The sequence below is a fragment of the Rhinatrema bivittatum genome, chromosome 1 (genome assembly GCF_901001135.1).
Source record: "Rhinatrema bivittatum chromosome 1, aRhiBiv1.1, whole genome shotgun sequence".
Lineage (NCBI taxonomy): Eukaryota > Metazoa > Chordata > Amphibia > Gymnophiona > Rhinatrematidae > Rhinatrema > Rhinatrema bivittatum.
Window position 1 is genome coordinate 113,505,021 of NC_042615.1, and position 17,504 is coordinate 113,522,524.

The 17,504-nt window shown below is 39.2% G+C and overlaps 1 protein-coding gene across 10 annotated transcripts in view; it reads left to right on the forward strand.

Annotated features, from left to right (window-relative positions):
- TRAPPC11 (trafficking protein particle complex 11) overlaps positions 1-12,241 on the forward strand; it is a 203,426-nt gene extending 191,185 nt beyond the window's left edge. For all 10 annotated transcript variants that reach the window (XM_029583298.1, XM_029582652.1, XM_029582739.1 and 7 more), the window contains 3 exons: positions 757-890; positions 1,198-1,365; positions 8,129-12,241. In XM_029583298.1, the coding sequence (XP_029439158.1) occupies positions 757-890; positions 1,198-1,365; positions 8,129-8,173 (347 nt within the window). In that variant the 3' untranslated portion in view covers positions 8,174-12,241. The remainder of the gene's footprint in view (positions 1-756; positions 891-1,197; positions 1,366-8,128) is intronic.
- Positions 12,242-17,504: the final 5,263 nt, after the last annotated feature.

Genomic DNA, 17,504 nt, shown 5'->3' on the forward strand with positions numbered 1-17,504 from the left:
AATGCAGTATGGGTAATGCCCACAGTAGGCCTGTTTAGGGTTTGCGGGGCATATTTCAACCCAAGTTTTGTTGGCCAACTCAAGAGACACAAAGGTTATCTGTAAAGAAATGTTTGAGTGATTTAGAAACAGTTCTTGACCGGAAAAGCCAAGTTAAGGCAAATGTCTTATTTTCATTTGAGGCCCAGATGCAGAGCGAGAGAAAACAACTTGCCCATGATACAGAGACAGCTGCAGGGGAAAGCCTTAAACTTGTGTACCTGGAATTATGACTAATGGTCCAGGACCTAATCACTAGACCTGCCCTCCTCCTACACATGGTACACCAATCTATTGTTGCCAAATTTTAGGTCTGATAGGCCTTAGAAAACTTACAAGAGGTCATAAAATGCAGCATTGCAACAAAATGTGTCCCCTTGGGCAGTCATAATATGAGCAGTATTGTGGTCACTCAGCCAGACTAATCAAAAGGTAAACAGCCATGATCTTAAGTTTATGCCATTAGATTTACTTCATTTAATCTGTGAAAAGTAGCATATTTTTCTTTCTATTTGAAACTGATGATCCTTGTGAATGCTTTATAACATAGTAGAGCTTCTTAAGCCACCAAGTTCTTAAACAAAAAGAATGTTACATTTAATCTTAGTTCCTGGTTTATATCACTTACAAGAGACTTTGTGTTTGGATTTAAAATATTCAGTGATTCCCTTCACAACGCTTTTCACATAACTGTTTTTGTGTAATACTCTCCCAAAGATCTGCCCTCGTTTGGACGAGTTAGAGAGTCTTTACCTGTCAAATACCACCTACTGAACAAGACCGGTTTAGTCCAAGATATAGAAATTGCTGTGGAGCCTAGTGATGCCTTCATGTTTTCGGGTCTTAAGCAGGTAAAAGATTCTATTTCTGCATAAATAAATATGAACTTACAACCTTTACCGCACTGTTACTGGAATGTAGACTTGTAGCATTATGACTTGTAGTAAATTTATCTGTAAAATGGACTTTTATTCTCATTCTTTTAGTATAATTTTTTGTTCCTTATAAATCCATCTGAAGTTTATTGGGTTTTTTTGGTCTATCCCTGGTAAAGCTGATACTGAATTAAGGCCACTTGTTTTGGTATAACTTACTTGTCAGCTTCTGATTCATAATTTTGTATAGACTTATACCTGGAAATTAATTGCTTTTGACTAGATGCGCTTGCGGATCCTACCTGGTACAGAGCAAGAGATGTTGTATAATTTCTACCCTCTCATGGCTGGATATCAGCAGCTACCATCCCTCAATATCAATCTGCTGCGCTTCCCCAGTTTTACCAATCAGCTACTTAGACGGTTTATCCCTACTCATATTTTTGTAAAGGTAAGATTCTCATTAAATTTTTCTGTCCCTGTATGATAAAAAAAAAAAGTCATTTTACTTTACCTTTTTCATTGAGATTTTACAAAAGTAGTTAAACTGAATTGCACAGTGAATACAACTTTTAATTACTTGCTTTTGGAAGTACATTGGTCAGATTATTTAGCAAAATGCAAAACCACAAAGCTGTCAGTTGCAGAAAGACTGGGGATCCATGAGTGAGGTCTTTCCAAGGTTCTCTTAGATTACATTCTGCTAATAAGAAAACTCATTTTCCCAGACCTTGGGTACCTCTTACACTGATCCACTGCAACCCACTAGGTCTAGGATGATATTTTGCAGGGAAAATATTACTGCCGGTTAAATAACAGTCTGAAAACGTACATCCTAGTTTTGAAATAGCCCTATACTTCTAGGTTTTTTGTTTTTTTTAATTATACATTACTTCATTTAGTGTTTCAGGAGTACAAATATGGTCACACTTATACAATGTTTTAGTATAGGAAAACAGGCAGTTGTGATGCAAGTGGAAATATATTGTCATGAGCAAAGATTTGTAATTTGAAAGAGCAGCTCTACAGAAACTGACACAGCAAGATGAACTAAGTTGGTTGCCTCAGTTTTTAGATTTTTGCTGCTGCAACATGGATGTAACCAAATGTCAGTGATTTTTCATATTTGATAGGAACATAAGAAATACTATGGTGGGTAAGACCCAAGGTCCATCAAGCCCACATCCTGTCTTCTTGTTATGCACTCCCAGGGGTAGCAATAGCTTTCTCCAGTCTGTCTGGCTGATAATGTTTTATGGACTTTTTCCTCCATGAACTTATCCAAATCTTATTTCTTTTTTGGACTTTTTATTAAATCAACAAATTACAAAAATTTATTTATTATTTTATTTAACATTTTTTATATACCGGCATTCGTAGGACACATCATGTCGGTTCACAATTAACTGAGAAAGGAAATTACATTGAACAGGGGGGTTTAACTGGGAGATATTGGATAATAATTGGATAAAAAGAACAAGGTAAATAGCGAAGTACGAGAGAAAGAGAAAGCAAGCATGGATAACTTAAATTGGAAAGATATGGATTTAAAATTACATATGTGAACTTATTTACAAAGTTGGGGGGAGAGGTGAGGGGAGAGGGAAAGGGGGGAGAATATATGCAAAAGAGGAGGTAAGGATAATGTTCCCAGTGTTCACTTGCTCCTTATGTACACAGAGAAATGTGCAAAATACCTTCTTAATTTTAAATGTTTGCATAATCCCCTCCCTTCCCTAGCTACAAGAGGTTAAGATAAGTAATTACATACAGTATATACAGTATCTAATCCATCCTCAAGGACATAAAACTATACTTCTCTTCCCCCTCAGAACCACAGCCTTACTTCCAAAGCCTCCCAGCATTGGCTTGAAATAAAAAGAAAATTCCATAATTGGAGAGCCCATATCATATTACAATCAATAAAAAGTGTTTTAGCATACTAATATTCTCTCTTCCTATTATAACAGTTGCAAACATCACAAGTAGTTAAGAATCTCACTTTAGCCTTGTGAGAAAGTATCTGGATATAATCTTCTCAAATTACAAGAAATTTGTTTATGCGCCAGTCTTTCGATGCCAGCTTTTCCATCTGCGTTAAATTGTGTAATGCATTTCCCCATTGCCAGTTTAAAAAAACTTAATTATTTTCCCTCCAAACAAGCAAAATTCCTTCTTTTTTTGCCAAGCTTGTCTTCCTACCTAGTATGCGCCCCTTTCACCTTTAAGGCAGCAAGGAAACCTTCTATTCGAAAAGATATTGTTTGCCCAGTCACTTACTCCAAAACATTTTAGTTTGTTCCCAAAAACAATATACCTTTGGACAAGACCAAAACAATTGAGACTGCATTCCTCTATCCTCTCACATTTCAAGCATGTATCAGTTTGGGCAATTTTTGCTTTAAATGCCTGGGATTGAGATATAAAGCTCTACTTAAAAAAAATGTTTCCCTCATGGACATATTCCGAACCAATTCTGGTATTTTTATAAAGTTTACCCTTCAATTGTCTCTGTTAACTGTAGCTCATTTACTACACCATTTATCTGAAAGGTCTTCAGTGAAATTTCTGGATTCCAGTTCTCCCAACAGATGTGTCTAAAATGGCTATTAAAACCCTTTCCAATTCTTACAAATTTTAAAAAAAAACCTTTCTAATATTCCTCCTAAGCCTGAGTTAAGATTATTTTCCCCAAAGTGTTTACATCATGACTAATTTGTAGATAAGCAAAGAACTCTGTATGGGAAAGATCACACATTGTTAACTACTTGTGTTCCCTTCCAAACTCTTAGTAGACTATACAGAGAATTCCTTTGAATGGGTGCCTGGCATAAAATCTAAGCTGCTTTGTATAGGCAAAAATGGCAAAAGGTCAAGGTTATGATGCACCTTTTTACATAAGTATTTTGACATATCTTAAGGGGGCAAATATTGCACTTGTTTTTATCTGAGGAGGTAAAATCACTGCTGGCATGCATAATAGTGCCTATCAATCGTGCCTCAAAAATGAATGCTGTAAATTCCTGAATCATATAGCCAATCTCTTAGATGTTGCAAAAGGCACACTACATTGTACACCCCTATATCCAATATTCCTAGTCCTCCTTCCCTCCACCTGCCCACTAAACAATGAAAGGGTATTCTTGGGTTAAATCATCTCCAAAGAAATTTACAAATCAGTCTGTTCACATTCACAAGTCCTTTTTAAGTATTTCTAAGGGCAAAGAACTGTAACAAAAACCCACTAACTTCACCCGCAGTGACAACAACATATTATTATACTTCACAACAATTCATATTTGGTCAATCTTTCCTACCCATCTATATTTTATAATTTTATACATATTTATTAATTGATACAGTTGGCTAAAATGTTAATATTCTTTCTTTAATTTCCTCCCCTTTCAGTTCCTAGTTATTTTTCCTTGTTTTTTGTAACTTTCTCACATCCTAAATATTGTTATAATGTTTTTATTTGTTAAGTTTCTTATTATATTTGATGTCGAATTGGGAAATGTTTCTACCATGTTACTCTCTGCAGTTATTCACATTGTTAATTGTAAACCGGGTTGATGTGATTCATATCATGAAACTCGGTATAATAAAAATAATAAATAAATAAATAAAGTAAGTCTGCAATACATAGGACCACTTAGGGAATAACATTATTTTGCACAAACTCCCCAGGCTTACCAGAAACAATGGCATCAGATGCCACTGTTGTAAGTTGATGTTTGTTTATATTATCAAAGAGTAAATATTCATCTTATATAACCTATTCAAGTCAGAAGGCAGGATTATTCCCAAATAATGAAAGGAATCTTCTGCCCAACTCGGTGGAAATTCACTTCATATATTCCATACACTGAACCCAGCTACACTAACTGCACTAACCACATCCTCTGGCAACAGATTCCAGAGCTTAATTGTGCATTGAGTGAAAAAGAATTTTCTCCAATTAGTTGTAAATGTGCTAATTACTAACTTCATGGAATGCCCCCTAGTCCTTCTATTATCTGAAAGTGTAAATAACCTATTCACATCTACTCGTTCAAGACCCCTTATGATTTTAAAGACCTCTATCATATCCCCCCTCAGCTGTCTCTTCTCCAAGCTGAACAGCCTTAACCTCTTCAGCCTTTCCTCATAGGGGAGTTGTTCCATCCCCTTTATCATTTTGGTTGCCCTTCTATGTACCTTCTCCATCACAACTATATCTTTTTTTAGATGCGGCGACCAGAATTGTACACAGTATTCAAGGTGTAGTCTCACCATGGAGCGATACAGAAGCATTATGATATTTTCTGTTTCATTAACCATTCCCTTCCTAATAATTCTAACCATTGTTTTCTTTTTTGACTGCTGCAGCACACTGAGCTGATGATTTCAAAGTATTATCCACTATGATACTTAGATCTTTTTCCTGGGTGATAGCTCCTAATATGGAACCTAACATCATGTAACTACAGCAAGGGTTATTTTTCCCTATATGTAACACCTTGCACTTGTCCACATTAAATTTCATCTGCTGCTGCATGCGGCCATCTTGGCTTCTCACCCTAAGTATGGGAATTTATATACTCATTTATCCAAAATGGTTGAGAACCAGAAAGGAAGACAACTAGGCAACATGGATGAGCCAATTGGACTTTATCTGCCATCATTTACTCTGCTAGATAAAACTGGTAAACAAATTTCTGGGAACATTTTATTTCCTCCACAACCTTCATTGAAACAAGTAGATTTTAACAAGCTGAACATAAATATGCATTTATTATGTCTGTATCATGTACCGTTTGCCAGAAAAGTGCATTAAACATTAAGCATTGTTACGTGTTTGTAGCAGCATAAGCTATAATGGCAATGTTGGCACCAGAAAACAAAACTAAAAAGGTTTTGCCGCAGATTTTCGTTTGTAATCACTGTCAGATGCTTCACGGATGAGAGGCCAATAGTCACCCAGCATGGAGGGGTTCCACTTGCCTTGATACCATTTCTCCATTTTGACAATGTTTTGATGAAACCTTTCACCATGTTCATCACTCATAGCGCCAAGGTTGTCTGGGAAGAAGTCCAAGTGGGAATGAAGAAAATGTATCTTCAATGACACGTGCACTTCATCAATTTGTATGCCTGAAGCAGATTTTCAACCTGTTTGTCATAGTCTGTTGCCTTATAGTTGCCTAGAAAGTTACAAATGACATTCTTGAAGGCTGTCCATGCAACACATTCTGTACCTTGCAGAAGACCATCAAAATCCTTCATCACAGCTCAGATTTGTGGGCCAACGAAAACACCTTCTTTTATCTTGGCGTCACTTATGCGTGGAAACATTTGCTGCAAATAATCAAAGGGTTTACTTGTTCATTGCCTTAATGAAGTTTTTCATCAGCCCAAGTTTGATGTGCAAAGGTGGAAGAAATATCTTACTTGGATCCACCAATGGGTCGTGCGCAACATTCTTCTGCTCTGGAACCAACTTCTTGCGGAGAGGCCAGACTTTTCTGACGTAATGCGAATCTCTTGCTCAACTGTCCCACTCACAAAGGAAGCAACAATACTTGGTGTAACCAAGCTGCAGACCCAGTAGAATTGAAACTACCTTGAGATCACCACACAAATTCCAGTTGTACCTCGAGTACTCAAAGTGGTTCAGCAGTAGCTGCATGTTCTCATACGTTTCTTTCATATGAATGGCATGTCCGACAGGTATTGATGGGTAGATATTGCCTTTGTGCAGCAAAACCAGCCTTCAAACTTAAGATTGATGAATCAATAAACAGTCGCCATTCTGTTGGGTCGTGATCACATTTGAGAGCACAAAACAGTTCATTGATGTCACAGCAAAAAGTCAGACTGTCTACTTGGTTGAAATATTTTGTCAAATCTTCATGACGGCTGTGAAATACTGAAATTTTTGTATCAGATGACAAAAGATTCCATCCTTGCAGCCTTGACCCAAGCAGCTCCGCCTGACTCTTCGATAAAGCCAAATCTCTGACCAAATCGTTCAGCTCTGACTGAGAGATTAAATGAGGATCGATGGGTGTTGATGGCACAAAGTCAGGATCAGCCGCAGCTTCCATCTGCGACGGCTCTCCATCATCGCCTACCTCCTCATTGTCATCAAGTGTCCACACCTCTGGTGGTTTTGGAACAGGAAGACTGTCATCATGCGCCACTGGTCTCCTTGCCGATGCAAGGTTAGGGTACGCAATAAACTTCCTGTTCTTTGAGTATCCTACACATTCATCATGCAGAAGTGATCTTTCTGTTCCCTCCATATCATTGGGATGGCAAATGGCATGGATGGTCGCACACCTTTCAGCCAAGCTCGCAGACTACTGGCGCAAGATGTGCAACATATATGAGGAGCCCATGCTCTGCCTAGTCACCAATTTTGCACCCAAAGTATAACTCGTATGCCTTCTTAATGAGTACTCCTTTTCTGTATGTTGAAAATAAACTCAGCATAGATGTAACAAAACGTGTCACAGCTATTACGACATTGGCGTGACATTTCATAAAGTATATGAAATTAAATCCACAAGCTTTAAACTCAACAGTTTTAGCAATACAATTAGCTCATTCACACAGACGCTGTATAGGAGGCTACTCATTGCTGCTGCTTATATAAGGCTGCGTCATCATGGAAACAAGTTGGAATCTTTCAGCCGAGCTGGGGCTTGCCCTGAGCAAGTTCTGGCATGATCAGGCAGAGTTTCTTGGTGTATTTTTTAAAAAGTCTCTGGTACATGTTACGTTGCTTATGGCCATCAAAAATACGACATGAATTTTAAAAATCATAAAAACTACTGTCCAGCAAGAAAATATATGTACGTGAGATTGTTTTAAAATTTCACAATTATTGTAACACAAAATAGGCCGTTTCTCAAAAACTTTACATGATGTACAAATTTCGAAGTAATATCTGTGATCAGCATCAAAAAATCTATTTGGAACACCAAAAAGCCTGAAGGAAACAAAAACTTTGTTTACCAGTGTAACCAATAACTAACTGCTATCTTCAGCCGGAGGCTAACATAAATATTTGCTTTAATAGTTTCCTTACTGCTGAAATTACTCAAGCGTTTCCTGCATTTGTAGATATCTTTCAGAATTTGCAAAATCTTTTCTAAGGGAAGAGTACACCTTGTGAAATGATAAAAGAAAAAAAAAACTACTACTAACTCCTGTGTGTTGTTTCCTTACAGCCTCAAGGTCGACAAGCAGATGATGCATCAATTGAAGCTGCATAAGAAGAAGAAACAGTCTTGCAATGAATGTAAAAAATGTGCTCCTTGAGCCTTTGCTAACTATAAAAATGTATCTTCTCTTTTGAAGAGCTGTAATTATTTTTTAAATTATAAAACCATAATCCTCAAATATCTATGTGCAAACAAGCCCTAGAGAGTCTATTTCGGTACATTATTATTCACTAAGTAATAAACCTTTGAGACATCCTATGCCATCTGTTGTAACATGTCTGTTATTTAATTTCAGGACTGTTAGGACTTCAAAGGATATTTTAAAGTACAGATGGAATGTTATAATGTTGAAACAGAACAGTTTTCAAGTTGAGTGTAGTACCCTGATGTACTGCTGGTGTCAGGACTGAGCCTGTAGTTGAACACCAGCCATTAAGAATGCATTCAAATGCATGTTTCTTCTGATGTCACTGAGTGTGATATATATTCTCACAGAAGCCACATCGAGATGGTCATTTTCAAAGCCATTTCTGTGCATAAAATCCAATATTATGCTCATGAAAGGCTGTTTGAAAATTGTTCTGAACTCTGTATACATAAACGGATGTGCGTAACCCAGTTTTGCATGTATTTTTTTGCGCACCGGGAAGAGGCATTTCGAGTGGGGGGGGAGGGGGGCATGAGGTTTAGACTTTACATGCATACTTGATTTTAAAAAATATGTCTGTACCATATCCTGCACAAGTTATGCAATGCAAAGAGCAGGTGTAGTTTTGTGTGAGGTAATTTGTGTGCTTACTGGGCTAATTTACCAAGGATTTTCAGAGCAAACTTAACATGCATGGAAAATAGTCAGTAAAGTCTGTGTGTATAATGTATACGCAGACTTTACTGCTATGTGGGCTCATAAAATAATCCTCTATAAAATGGCAAACTTGGTTTCTAAACAGTTCACTTCAGCTGTGTTTCACCTTTTTGGAGTATGTGCATTTATTCATGCAACAATGCTTTACAGCCTTTGCATGGTAAGTTGCAACATAATATGAGTAGGAAAAAATGTGCATTTTCCAAGAAGTAATCAAAACTTGGAGACATGTTCTTGCGTATAAACAGTATTATTACAGTTAATTTTGTTTACTTTGAAATGTATTCAATAATTAAAAGGATTTTTTCCTTTGTCCATGGGGAAGTATACTTGAAGGCCAATATTCAGTAAGCCAGTGTGAAGCAGATTTTTAGCCAAATATGTAGCAGAACTGATCCAGATAAGTGTTCCCCTTAAATTCTCATCGGCTTACTAAATATAGGAAAAATAAATAAAAGTATTGGGCAAGTAGCGACAGATCCCGCCCACCCACCTCTCTGCCCCCCAATATCTTCAAACAATGTAGTGCAGGCTGAGCACCACTGATCTCCATCTCACTTAAAAAAAAAAAAAAAAAAAAGTGTGGATGCAAATCCCCACACCCCCACCTCTAAACTCCCAAGTGTTCCCAAAACAGAGCAAGAAGAAGAGAGATTCTTGCTGCCTCCTGCTCTGCTGAAAACTAAGTGCCATAGCCGGTGCTTAGTTTTAATGTATTCACTTCACTGTAGGATGTAAAGACCCATCCCCCATTCAGAACTGGGTAATGATCAGAGATTTGCTCCTTCTCTGTCAGTAAAGTGCTGAACGGGGAATGCTCTCTCTCCTGCCAGGGGGGGGGGGGGGGGAGGGGGGAATCAGCCACAGCAGCTCTGCTAATTTTTTTTTATTTTAGTTATTTGGTTTATTTTAGGATAGCTGTTTTTCCAACCCAAGTTAGATGAATAACTGTTTGGCTAGTGCTGAATGGCAAAGCTGGCTGGTTACATTTTAGCCAAGTCTAAGATTGTCCCCCTCCCCCACTGCCTCTTTTATCCAGCTAAATTTGAGTTCGGTAATAACTTATCCAGCCAAAATTTAGCCAGTGAATAGGGGGACATTTTTTAAATCCCACGTTTTGCCCTATAAAAGTTAACTGGATGTAACCTATGAATATTATGTTGATTAATGATTGCTTTGCTTTGCAAAGGGATGCTACCAGTTTTAGAAGAATAATTTTAAAATGAAACTACACATGTGAAATGTAAAGTGAATTGTATAAGCTGTCTGTGTTTTGTTTTTTTTCTTTGTTATTTAGTAGCAAGTGAACTGTAAAATATGATTTTCCTGGAGCAAATTTATTAATTGCGAATACAGTGAAGTTATACTGAGTTCTTTTCTAATGATCTTTCTCTTATATATTGAACCTTCCATGATGTCCATTTTCTTCCACTGTTTTGTTTTTGGTCTGGCAATTTCCTCCTCCTCTTATGGAGCTTAACTGGAACTGATTTGTACTGGGATTATGTTACCAAGATCCTTCATTCGCATCTACCTAGACGTTTACTTCCACCCTTTGAATCTAGCCCAGCCATTCCAACATCAGTATTCAGCAGACCTGGCTCCCTCTGGAGTCTGGTACACTAGAACCTTTGATCTGGCTATTAAGTGTCATTGATGTGCAATGAGTTGGACTCGCTCTATTCTACCCTGGCTGGGGTTGTGACTCCTCCTATCCTTCCTCAGTCAAATTGTATACCAAAAGAGTATCTAGAAGCCCATTGATGGTTATGGCTTTAGGATCTGTGTCTTCTCAGACTACAGCTCTGTCTGAAAAATCTGGTTCCAAGCAAGACTTTCCCTTCAATCTCACCCCTCCTCAGGCTAGGAGTGATCTCCATCAGAGGACGTTCCTTTTTCACTTTTGTGCCAAGAATTGCCAAGGCCATTTCCTTTCCTTTAGAGGTAGAGGATGAGCCCTGGGCCCCATTATTAGGTGTCTTCAAATGCCTCGATATCCCAAGGAGTCAGTGGCAGTGACAATTCACCAGCTTATACAGGATGTACAAAAGAGACTGTGGAAAACCCCAATTTAATACATTCTCTTAGAAAGAAGACAGACACCAAATACATGTTTAGGTGGCTCCAGAATTCAACAAGTTTCAGTGGTAGGTGAGTCCATCCTTAAAACAGCCTAAAGGTCTAAGACTCACACCTTGGGTAGCCTCAGCATGTGATTCACGTACCTTAGACCTTTATGAGAAGACGTTTTATCAGAATGCTATTCTTCATTCCCGCATACAATCCTGCCAGATATTTGTGATCGAGTACTTGCGTTCCATCCTGGAAAAATTGACAGTAATATCCAGTTTCTCCCTCCAGAGAAACCGGAAGATATCCTTCACCTACTGAACACCAGTGAGGAGTATAGGAATCATTTGGTCTTTTCAACCTATGATACTTTTGATATAGTATCAAGAGCCTTTTCCATGGCCATTGGCACCTGCAGTCCTCGTAGTTGTGGATACAGGGAAGATGTGCAGGATAGGCTTGCTGACACGCCATGCAAGGAAAAGAATATTTTCAGAGATAGGCAAAGAAGTGGTGAATTTCATAAAGGGCCACTAGTCCATATTGTCTCCACTGCCACCTCTGTTCTGTGCTCCATTATGAGAAGGTACCAGAATGAACAGCAAAAAACGGAGTTTTTTCCTCAGAGAAGATGGTTTCCTCGATCCATTCACCCTCTGTCAGTAACAGAATTGAAAACTACAGAAGTTCAAAGCCCCACACTCTAAACTAGGAATGAGTTTTTGACTTAATCCAGAATACATAGCCAGTATCCTAGTCAGCATTCCAGACAATCTACTTGTCAGGGGAAGGCTGAGGTATTATACAAACCATTCACTGTGAGAATCCTCAGACAATTGAGTTCTCCAGATTATAAAAGAAGGCTAAAGATAGACTGTTGAAAATCCTTCTAAATTGTCCTCTAAAGGGATTATTTTTTTCCCTTCCACAATGGAAACTTCTAGAAATGGAACTGTACCTTCATAGGGGGAGGGGGAGAATTTTATGCCAAGAATTTGAGGCCCCCTCTCCCTGCCCCTCCCCCCCCCCAAAAAAAAAAAAAAGAAATGGAGAATACTGTCCTATCCTAGACCTAACCACTTGAACAGATTTCTTGTGAAAGAAAAGTTCAAAATGATTTCCCTGTGCACATTAATCCCCCTTGTAAAAAAAAAAAAAAGAGGAGACTGACTATGCTGTCTGGATCTCAAGGATTCCTCTACCCACATAGAGAGACACTCCAGCCATAGGAAGTACCTTAGAATCACTCTAGAGCAAAATCACATTCAGTACTATCCAACCCTTCAGTCTATCAGTAAGTACCATAAATCTTCACCAAGTGTCTAGCAATAGTCACAGCATTTGACTGGTCATTCAAGAGTACATCTCAATAAGGGGTAAACAAATCCAGGTGCACCACCATCTACATTCTGAAGATGCCAAGGTAAATCATAAGTTATCCAAAATCTAAGTTGTCCATCACTTTAATTAGAATTCATAGGGGCTCTGTTAAACACAAATCAGGTAAGAGTCTGTCTTCCCACCAAGAGGCTAATTTAATTTCTGTCCATGGTGGAAGGCGTATACAACTGAATGGAATATGTTGAAGCTGTTACTCCCATAGCATGATTTCCCATGACAGCCCAATGGGTCTTAAAATTGCAGTGGAACCAAGCCACTCTGTGCATGCATATACCAGGACAGCTCAGAGACTTCCTGTTGTGGTGGCTCTCCTATTTAAATATATCCCAAATACCATTTTATCAAATTGTTCAGACAACAGATACATCCAACCTGAGCTAGAGAGCTCACATGCATGGGCTTCACATCCAAGGCCCTGGAATTATGTTATGGGCTATAATGCGCACACTAAAGTCTCTCATAGATCTGGTGGCCAACAAAATTGGCCTAATTCAAAATGAACAAACAAGGAGGAGCGGATTCATTCCTCCAGTGTTGGGACATTTGTCAGGGTGTGGAACTGGGTAAACTCTCACCTCTAAGAGCCATGTGCCCGGCAGGAAAAGAAAACATTCTGGCAGTCAGTCGGATTTTGGAGTCCCATGAGCGGTCTTGGATCAGGATGTACTAAACAGGATTTTCCTTGAGCGGAGCATATCCAAGATAGACCTGTTTATGATTAAGTGGAATGAGAAGCTAGCACCCTTTCTTAAAGCAGATAGGGTTCACTATAAGAAGATTCTCTTGTATGCAGAATTACATATGGAGTGATTTGAACTCAAACATTTTCATTGCATCAGACATACGAGTTTTTCAATGTATCAAACACGGGTATTTTTTTTAGGGGGAAAGGGTTATTACAGTATCCAACTAGGATGTCAGTTATACATTATAGAGTTACTTTTTTCAGGACATGCAGCTTGAAGAGAAGTTATATTAAAAAAAAAAAATCTTTATATTCAGTTTTGTAATTTTTTGTTTGTACACTATCATTGTATACCTTTCTTTGTAATCTAATTTATAACAAATAACTTTTTATTTTGCTATATCATGTTTTTCCTGTCTTGTGGCAGTTATGTTAGTCTGAACAGCTTATATAAATAAATCTTGTAAAATGTCTCTCATGGATTTATAGTTCTTTGTTACATCATTTGATTATATGCTCATGCTTTTATTAAAGGATTTCACCTATCCTGTGCTCTAGAAAAAAAAATCATTGCTAACTTGGGATTATATTAATTAAATGGTGCTTTTCATAAGAGGACAAAACTTCTATTAAGATATATACATCTTTCATCAGATCTTCTAGAAGAATCAATAACTTTTAGAGTAAATTCACCTCATTTTTAGGAGGTTTTGAGTCGGTCAAGTAATTTGCTAGTTGGAGAGAGCTAACAATGCCACAAAACCATTAATTTTTCAAAGCAGCATGGAAAATGTAATTCAAAAAGACATTTGCATCATGGGAAGCTTACCCTTTTGAAATATAGTTCCCATGTAACTTCCTGTTTTGTTTTTGTTCTAACCATAAGGCCTGATTTTTAAAAGCATTTATTTGAGTAAAACTGGGCTTTATTCGAGTAAATGCACTTTACTCGAGTAAGTGGGTTTTTGAAAATTGCTACAATATATGCCATTGAATTGTCCATAGGAATTACTCACATAAATGTACTTTACGTGAGTAAATAGCGTTTGAAAATTGCTACAATAGTAGTTACATTTATGCGCGTAACTCCTTTTGAAAATTACCCCCATAGCATACAGTGATCTGCACTCTGAAATTATATTTCAGGACAGTGCAATATTCTTGCAGAACAATGCATAAGGCAGGGGAAACCCACCCCTTGCATTATTCTACTAGTAAGTCTGTAGCTTTAGATCAACAATATCTACGAAGGGAGTTGACCATAAAGGAGGGGAGAAGAACCATTGCTGTTTATGGTTGTAACCATCGCTCCATGCAGATTTACCCTAGTGCTTTCTTGGATGCCGGATGCAATTATACTACTTTTGTTTAGAGTTGTACGAGCCACTCCAATTAAGTTATCTCAGTATTTGCTATTTAGGGTTGTAACTGCTGCTTTGTTCAGCTTACCCAATGTGTTCTTAGAAGCACATATATTTATATCATTGCTCTTATGTGCAGGTTGTCCCTGGGCTTCATTTCCCTCTTTTCTCTCAGGTTAAACACAATGGGCCGGATTTTAAAAGCCCTGCGCGCGTAAATCCTGCCGGATTTATGAGCGCAGGGCACTCGCGCGCCTATTTTGCATAGGCCGCCGGCGCACATGTAAGTCCCAGGGCTTCGTAAAAGGTGCGGGAGGGACGTGTCAGGGGCGGGTCTGGGGGGCGTGGGGCCGAGGCCTGGGGGGGCCATGCCCCCCAGGCCTCGGCCCCACGCCCCCCGGACCCGCCGGAGGCCTCGGCCATGCCCCCCAGGCCTTGGCCCGGGGGCGTGGCCAAGGCCTCCGGACCAGACCCCGGATTGGGGGTTGGGTGATGGCACGCCAGCGGGTTGCTGGCGCGTGCAGATTTACACCTGCCTCGGGTAGGCGTAAATCTGCCGACAAAGGTAGGGGGGGGGGGTTTAGATAGGGCCGGGGAGGTGGGTTAGGTAGGGGAATGGAGGGGGAGGGGAAGGTGAGGGGAGGCGGAAGGAAAGTTCCCTCCAAGGCCGCTCCGATTTGTGCGCAGGTTGCACAAATGTGCATCCCCTTGTGAGCGCGCCGACCCCGGATTTTATAAGATACGCGCAGCTACGCACGTATCTTATAAAATCCAGCGTACTTTTGTTCGCGCACGCGCTGTTTTGGAAAATGTACCCCAATATCCCTGGAGACAGAAGTCTACTGAAAGACTGAAGTAACCTGCATGGAGCAACTGAGCAGCCCATAACAGCAGTAGTATAATTATATCAGAGATCCAAGAAAGCATTAGGTGAAATCTACAAGATGTGGCAGTCAGTGTTCCCTCTAAGCTGCATACGGGTGCACTGTGTACTTTTTGCACTTCAGCGTACAATTTTTTTCCCCTTACTGATGGAAGGATGGCGGAGCCGCAGCAGAGCCCATCCTACTGTGGTCCGAAGAAGGAAGCAAGTCCGGCAGGGCCACAGCAGAGCCCATCTCACTGCAGCCCGAAGAGAGGGGGAGGCCCTAAGTGTGTGTGTGTATAAGGAAGTCTGTATGTGTGAGAGAGAGAGCCTGTGTGTGAGAGCCTCTCTTAGGCACACACACAAAATGCGCATGTGAGGGAGCGAGAGCCTGTGTATGTAAGAGGGAGTGTGTGTGTGAGCATGGACATGTATATAAGAGAAGGAGTGCATGTGGGAGAATGAAGTGTGTGTATGTGTGAGAGAAAAGATAGTTTGTGCAGCCCCACCTCTCCCTATCCATGACAATCTGATTGATGGGAAATCAAAAGATTGCAGGTATGGAGAGAACGAGACTTTTTTAATTATTGGAGGTTATTTGATATTTCTGCTGTTTTGAAATATTTTATTGGTGTTTAGGAAATATAACTTTTAAATTATTGAATGTTTTATTCATCAAATGTTTTGAAATTCTTTTTATTAGTATGGCTTTATTTTTATGATTCATGATTTATTTTATTTTATTGTTTTATAAGGACTGGTCAGATTGCAGTTTCCAGTTTAATTTTTGTCTGCACATTTCTGTTTATGCTTTATAGTGTCTTTATTCTGCATTTGTCTCCAACAGTTAACTGACTCCTGTTCATATATTTTGTGTAATCTATGAGGTGTTAAATATCATCTGGATAAGATCTTGTATCCATTTTCTAAAATTGTTTAGGCAATGCTGTCAATTGATTTAAAAAATAGATTTGCTGGATAATTAAAACTGGCCAGGTATTTCTTATAGGGCCCTTAGGAATTTTTTTGTAATGTCATATTGCCATGTTGCAAGTATAGTTAAGGGCAGGCCAAAGTATGAATAGTCTAGGGGTGTACTCTGCTGCTTGATTATTTAGACAAAATTTGAAAATTTGTGTTGGAGATTTTTGGCTCAGTTCTGCTGATGTGTGATCCATTGTTTAAATGATTGATAGAAAATGCAAAAGTTTTATTCTGTAGATGCAGCATTTCTATATCTAGAGAATGTGTACTTCTTTATTTCTAAGGCCAGCACTGGAGTGATAGGGGGCAATGGGGAAAGTGCTGAGGTCAGGGAAGACAGAAAAACTCTTGCAAATCCATGTCAGTCTGGGGGGGGGGGGGGGTAGCATTCTTCCCTCATCCTCCCAGTCTGACTTCCTTATTCTTTGCCCCTGAGGAGCAGGGATCAGTTGGAGGAGGGTTGCATCATAAGTGATTGTCGCCCAGGGTGCCTCGGCCCAAAGAGAGAGGAGGCCTGATAAGGCTGCAATGGACTCCATCCCTCCATGGCCCGAAGAGCTCACAGTGTAATGTAATAGATTTTTTTCTCACAGCACAACAATCTTTAGAGGGAACATTGATGCACCTACTGTTGTAATCCTGCTGTTTGTATTGGGCTTCCATGATGGTTTGAGTAATTGCATAGAGGGACCATGGTTAAAACCAAACGTTCAGTGAGCATTAGGATGCTATATTTTTTTTTCTTTTTTTTTTTTTTTGCCACAGCAGACTAACCTTGGTTCCTGAGATTATTGCAAAACTTAATGATTAGAGAAGAGAGCATGGGTATTGGCTTGAATATTTTTATCGGGGGTGGGGAAGTTGAAGATGTCAGGGCCTGAAATGACCTACTATCAGAGGTGCTGGGGCCATCATTTTGACATACTTTGAGCATACTTGGGATAGATGTGGAGGACATTTGTAGGAAAAGAGTTGAGAAGACAAGATTTGGAGGAGGGGTCAACTGGTGTTTGGTTGCATTAAGGGATTGTATATGTACATTTACCTATCCTGGATGAATCTATACTGGCCTGACTAAATGATCTATTTTGGTCTTTATCTGCTATCATGTACTCTGTTAACATGAACTATACCCATTAGTCCTGAGTCCA